Genomic DNA, 6,872 nt, shown 5'->3' on the forward strand with positions numbered 1-6,872 from the left:
TTGTTTTGTTTTTCTTCCCCAAGGGAGAAAATGAAATGCACTGGAAGCAGACTCAGCTGGTTTGGGGAAAGAGCTGAATACAGACTTGGCTCTTGAAGCCCAAGCAAGATCCAGGTATTGCTCCATCAGAGTTGCAGCTTTGGACGCTATCAGACAAGGGCAATTGGAAGTATAATGCAATGGCAATCCGAACGCAATCATGCGGTTTCACGTTATTGCATGATAGACTACCACACGCAAATTTGGGCAATGGGAAGTCAATCCAAATGCAATCATGGGGTTTCACATTATTGTGTGAGAGGTGATCACATGCAATTTTGGGCAATGGCAAGCTATTTTCGGGCAAAAGGAAGTCAGTTGGAACATAATTTGAATTCACGTAAATTCGCTGAACTAGCGAATTCACGTAAATGTGTTCTGGTCCCACTTTCTTTTCATTTGAAATTAAGAGAAATTCCTCCCGTCTGATAAACTCCTTTGGCTTCTCAGGTCCTGCAGCCTCAGAGGCAAGCATGTGTCCTCCATGACTGAGTCCATCCACCAAACATGCGCTCTTCCTCTCTTTCTGCTGCCTTCCACCTTTCCTAGCATCCTTGTCTTCTCCGATGATTCATTCTTTCCTCATGATGTGGCCAAAGTACGACAGCCTCAGTCTAGTCATCTCAGGCTTGATCTGATCTGGAAACCACCTTGCATATAAAGAATTTCAAAATGCATAAAAATATAAACAGTTGTGCAGTAATGAAGCAAAGGCATCCCCAGAGCATAAATATGGAGAATATGAATTTGAATGCATGCTACTTAGTCCAGCTCGAAAGGGAGGATGTTTTGGAATGCCTCCTGGGCTGAAGGCTTGGGACGGAGGGCGCATCCTGGAAAAGGAGGACAGCCCCTTCGGTCTCCCACCCAAGTCCTAACCAGGGCTGACCCAGCTGAGCTTCCTAAAAAAAATTAAGCAAGAAACCGCTTTCCAGCCTTGCAACACATTTAAACCCATTAAACTCTTTTAAAATCTTGCAGGCTCGGTTTTATCAGGGGATGAGGGGGGTTGGTTTTAGATTATTATTTTTAACTTTGCATGTATACACACACAGACACACTTTCCATTGTACGATTTGAATTGTCATTTCAATGCATTTTATATGTGCTGTTAGCCGACTTGGGTGAAAGGCAGGAATGACATAAAACCAACACAGCAGCTGCCTCTAGAGATCCACCTCTGCATGGGATCATTTTGGTTTGGTTTTGCAGGGGATGGGATCCACTTTGGCTGTGTGCCAAGGGCTGGGATCCTTTGCAGGGCTTAGCTCTGCTTTGGAGAGACCCCCCCCCCAAAAAAAAGACCCCAATGCAGCAGCATCCCTGGTCTCCCCTTCTTTTCCCAAGTCCTCACGTTGCATTTCCCAATGGAGGAGAGTGAGACCCACGTGGAGGATGCACCCTCTTGGTTTTCCCTTCTCCTCCCATAAAGATCTCAGGATCCTTCTTAAGGATCCTCTGAGCAAGCCCCCCCCCCCCCCCTTTCCCCCCCTTTGGAGAAGAGGGATAGTAAGAGGAGGAGGAGAAAGAGGAGGCAAAGGAGGAGGAGGGAGAGGCATTCACGTGTAGCAGGAGGGTGTGCAGCATCAGCATCAGCATCAGCAGCATCCTCCAGACAGACAGATCCATCAGAGAGAAGAAGCAGCAGCAGCAGCAGCAGCAGCAATATCAGAGAGAGGTTGCCCAGCAAAAACGCCATGCACTAGTGCAGCATCTTAGGTAAGTCTCTGCATGTCTGTGTGGTTGTGGTTATGGTTATGGGGGCTTTCTATCCTCCAATCTGGGGAATCAAAATTGCAAGGCTTTTTAAAAAATTATTATTTTAAAGTTATATCTCCAAAATCCTGGCTTATAGCCACTTTGAGGAGACCAACTGGCCATGGAAAAAAGCAACAGCCAGGTTGGGACTGCAAACCCTGACACAGTTGTCTCCTGGCTGTCTGCCTGCAGAGTTGAAAGGGAAAATAAAATAGGGCTTTTGAAAAGAAATATGAGCAAACAGATTTTCAAATGTATGAGTATTTTGCAACTCTGTGTGCTCCCAGGTGGGCTATTTTTAAAAGCAGTTGTTTTCACTTTCATATCTGTCCGCATGTTTGCAGTCCCAACCTGGCTCCCAATTCATGGGTGATTGCAAATATATGTGTGGGAGATGTATTTGCAACTCTGTATGAGATATGTTTTTAAAAGCAATTGTTTCCAGTTTCGACCCTACATGCATACAGTCAGGAGACAATTGTATCAGGGTTGCAGGTATAATAATAATAATAATAATAATAATAATAATAATAATAATAATAATAATAATAATTTATAGTCTGCCTCTCCCAGAATACATTGGTAACAATATAAAACATACATAAATAAAAATTACACGATCCCCTTATCCCCCCCATTATAAACTAAACAACAACATTATAAAATACAATTAAATGAATAAAATAGACCTAATTAAAACAAGGGATCATGGGGCAGACAAGGGCAGGGTTTGCAGTCCCGATCTTGGCTGGAGCAAAGAATCTTCCACCTGGCAAAGCAAAGGCAAAAAATGGGCACGGTTTCCTTTGGAAAAATCCTTGGCCGTGCCACCTTCTTTGTGGTCTATCCAGAAGCAGTCACATTAGTTATGTAAGAATTGCAAGATGGGACTTGCTTCTGGAGTTGCCGGGTATCTAGCTTCTGCCATCTGCATGGCATGGCCTGGTTGAGTCTCCCAAAAGTGGGTCAGAGAGAGGAGATGCCTCTCCCTATCCTTGCACTTCATAACAAAAATAGCCAGGAGGCTGGGTCTTATCTTCCTTGAGAAGAGAGGCAGACAGAATTGCCTACTTGTTGGTGGCATTCCCCAGTTTGGGCAGCGATTGGCAGAAGGCAGGGTAAGGTTTGGGGATGGGGAGAGGAAGGCGGGCATCTCCTTCCCAGTTGGTGGCATCTCTAAAAGCTAGCCTGCAACCTCAGAGGGTTTCCATGGCAGGCGGGGAAGAAAAAAAGCCAAGAGATAAGTATCAGTCACTCCCTGCAATGTGATGCAGATTTTATGGAAAGGATGGTGGTGCCCTTCCTTTTTGGCTGCTTTTTTCCCTGAAAGGGGTGTGTGGGTTGCTTTGTGGGAGAGATGGCACACGCACACCGCTTCCAAATCATCAAGGGCTTATTAAAAACTAAAAATAAAAAAGCAAGAGGTTTGTGAAGTAGTTATGATGCAGTCGTGGGAGAAATGTCCAAAACACACGACAGTCCCATAAATTGTTGAACAGGTAGAAAGACAAGCATAGCTCTCTCTGATCCAAAGTATACCACAGAAATAGTCCAGTTTGAGACCACTTTAACTGCCCTGGCTCAATGCTAGGGGAATCCTAAGACAGGGTCATAGAAGCTTAAGATGAAAAAATACCTGCAAGAAACCAAATGGTCCCAGGACATTGTGGCAATAGCAGCAGCATCATTCATGATGTAAAACAGAGCCTTGGAAATGTTCCCTTTTTTTGGGTTGCAAAACACTCAGATTCTGGGAGCTGCAATCCAAAAAAAAAGAACACCTCCAAGTTGTGGTTTGATGAGATGGATATAGCCACTTGTTGAAGCTGCATATGGTAAGTACCACAATATCCATGTATTGAATAAATACATCCATCCTTTGTACTATCCTAAAAACAGCAGACAGGCCAAGTTAGTCACTGGATAAGGGACCATCATGGGATGCCAGCCATTTCAAGATAGGAATACCTCACAGATCCATGGTTACAAGTCAGAGTAGACAGCACTGAACTAGGTGACCAAGTTGCGACTCTAAAGACAGCTTGCAAGCTTACTGTTCACTAGGTCTCTTCTTCCTTGGTGCAGGATAATTCCCGAGTGAATTCCTGAGCTGCTCCTGCCTTTGCTTGCAGCCGGAGGGAGCCATCCTTCCATTGCCGAAGAAGCTGGGAGGAGGATAGTGCCATGGACCAGCTGATGAGCCTCCTCTACCGGAACTTCTCAGAGCAGCTGAGCCTCTTGGAGGAAACGGAGATGCCTTGCAGCGACTCCGTGGGCAACGACACCTTCCTGATTGTGGCTTACAGCACAGTCATTGCCGTGGGGCTGATTGGCAACCTCTGTTTGGTTTGTGTCATCGTCCAGCAGAAGGAGATGAGGAACGTCACCAACATCTTCATTGCCAACCTCTCCTGCTCCGACCTCCTTGTGTCCATTGTCTGCATGCCTGTCACCGTCATTTACACCTTGATGGACCGCTGGATTTTGGGGGAAGTGCTCTGCAAAGCCAGCCCCTTCTTCCAGTGTGTTTCCGTCACCGTGTCTGTCCTCTCCTTGGTCTGGATTGCCCTGGAGAGGCACCAACTCATCATCAACCCGACGGGATGGAAGCCAGCAGCCAACCATGCTTACTTGGCGGTAGCCCTGACCTGGGTGATTGCTTGCTTCATTTCCCTGCCTTTCCTCTCCTTCACCATCCTGACCGATGAGCCCTTCCAAAACCTAAGCCTTCCCTTTGACCCCTTTGCCAACCACCTGGCCTGCATCGAGCACTGGCCGTCGGACCACCATCGCCTGGCCTACACCACCTTCCTCTTGCTTTTCCAGTATTGCCTGCCTTTGCTCCTCATCATGGCCTGCTATTTCCGCATCTTCCTGCGCCTCCAGCGCCGCAAAGACATGGTGGAGCGGACCAAAGACGGCTCCCGGGCCACCAGCCATAGGAAGGTCAACCTCATGTTGGCATGCATTGTTGTGGCTTTCGCCGCCTGCTGGTTCCCCCTCACGGTCTTCAATGCTCTTTACGACTGGGACCATGAGAAGATCTCCGTGTGCTACCACAACTTCATCTTCTCCCTCTGCCACCTGGTAGCCATGGCCTCCACCTGCATCAACCCCATCATCTACGGTTTCCTCAACAGCAACTTCCAGAAGGAGGTCAAGGCCTTGCTCTACCGCTGCAGCTGCAGCAGCGAGAAGGACAAATACGAGAGCTTTCCTCTTTCCACCGTCAGCACCGAGATCTCCAAGGCCTCGCTCCGCAGCGGGGCTGGCACCACGGCCCACGCCTGACTTTCGGGGTCCCATGGGGCACCTTCCAACATCTGACAGCCCCTTCCCTTGGCTGCACTGAGGGAGACAGGGAGTATTTCTCACTACTCTTGGTCTGTTCCTCATTCCTCTGGTAATTCTGCTTCCCATTTCATACCAAACTTGCATCAGGGATCATCTGAAATGGCTTGGGTGCCCAACTTCAATGTATGAACTGAGGTGGAGAAGTGGGAGGGAATGGCCCACAGGACTGGAGAGCCATGTGTGGTGTGTCTGAAACCTGGTTTGGCTATCATTTTTTTCCCTATTGTCCTCCAGCCCAAATGTTTAGCCCACCTCAACCATACAGAGCTTTGAAAGCTTCCTGGAGAATTTGGTTCACATTTCTCCTGTGTCCCACCATGAAATGAATGAGGATTGCAAGATCTGTGAAAGCAACTCAGCAATTTAGGGCTTGGTTAGTCTCCAGAGAAGATTCAAATGGTCCTATTCTCAAAGCTTCTCTGGGGTTTTGGGTTTTTTAAGTCAGTGGTTTTCAGTCCCTTTGGGGGTAACTGAGAAAGCGATCGGCACAAATGATGCCTCCGAGAGCAGATGAATCAATACAAAAGATACCTTGATACAGTTTTAAACTCCTGCTGTTGGCATTTCCTTGGTCACTTTGCTGCCCCTTTTTTTGGATGTCTCAACTGTATTTCTAAATGCACCATTGGATTTTTAAGTTCTAGCAATGCTAGCAGTTTGAGGACTGAAGGAAAATTTCTCAGAGGCAGCAAATTCTTATTTGGAGGGACAAAGCCTCCATTTTGCCACTTCCCTGTCAGTGCCATGAAATCCCAAAGGCATCCCTCCTGGGCATGGCAGCCTGGGCCAGCATGGCTAGTGGTGAGACACGACGGGATTTGTAGCCTAAAACATGGCTTGGGCATTAGGCTGGGAAAGAGTGGATGTAACCATAGTTTTTTGTGGTTTTTTTGGGCAATGTGGCCATGTTTATTGCTGACATTTCGGCAGCAATCTTCAGGGAATGCATTCTCTGAAGATGCCAGCCACAGATGCTGGTGAAACATCAGGAATAAACTCTTCCAGAACACAACCATATAGCCCAAAAAACCCACAAAAACTATGGATGCCGGCCATGAAAGCCTTCGGCTTCACAGTGAATCAAACCATTTTTTAAACAATCATTTCCCCTTCTTTGAAATGAAAGTAAAACCAAGCATTTCAGTGTAATCCTAAATGTATGCATTTACTATTAAGTACACAGTGAGAGGCCAGCATGATATTGGGGTTAGACTGTTGGACTAGGAGACCAAGATGAGTATTTAAATCCCTGCAGAGCCATGGAAACCCACTGAGTGAGAAGCCACACTCTCTCAGCCTCGAGGGAAGGCAATGGCAAACCTCATCTGAATATATCTTGCCAAGAAACCTTACAAGAGGGTCGTTGTAAGTCAAAGTCAACTTGAAGGCACATAGCGATAAGCACAGATAGACACATAAGTACACAATTGGCTGCCATATCTAAATGCTGCACTGCTCTGGAAGAGAGCTTTCTGGTGAAATTGTGATCTAATGATGCTATTCCTGCAGAGTTTTACACGATCCAGACCCTGCAGCAATAATACAAACCTCGAGGGATATAAGTCTGCATAAATAAGATCTTAGTTAAGGGATGGCATGAGCTCCATCATTATTATACCCATATTCTGTAAAAAGCAGACATGCAACAATACTGTACAATTATAGCAGTGAGATACAATTTTTAAGCGGCCCTGGTTCCATTTTATAGTATCCTCAGACTT

At 46.5% G+C, this 6,872-nt stretch overlaps 1 protein-coding gene across 1 annotated transcript; it reads left to right on the forward strand.

Annotated features, from left to right (window-relative positions):
• Positions 1-1,658: 1,658 nt before the first annotated feature.
• LOC121932447 (neuropeptide Y receptor type 1-like) lies at positions 1,659-6,619 on the forward strand. Its single transcript, XM_042471075.1, has 2 exons — positions 1,659-1,758; positions 3,883-6,619. Exon 2 carries the CDS (start codon positions 3,982-3,984, stop codon positions 5,086-5,088), a length of 1,107 nt encoding a protein of 368 aa, XP_042327009.1. The 5' UTR covers positions 1,659-1,758; positions 3,883-3,981; the 3' UTR covers positions 5,089-6,619.
• Positions 6,620-6,872: the final 253 nt, after the last annotated feature.

This window comes from Sceloporus undulatus, chromosome 6 (assembly GCF_019175285.1).
Source record: "Sceloporus undulatus isolate JIND9_A2432 ecotype Alabama chromosome 6, SceUnd_v1.1, whole genome shotgun sequence".
Taxonomy (NCBI): domain Eukaryota; kingdom Metazoa; phylum Chordata; class Lepidosauria; order Squamata; family Phrynosomatidae; genus Sceloporus; species Sceloporus undulatus.

What these genes read in the sequence shown, in the direction of transcription:
- LOC121932447 (XM_042471075.1), top strand. Translation starts at nt 3,982, where the DNA reads ATGGACCAGCTGATGAGCCTCCTCTACCGGAACTTCTCAGAGCAGCTG.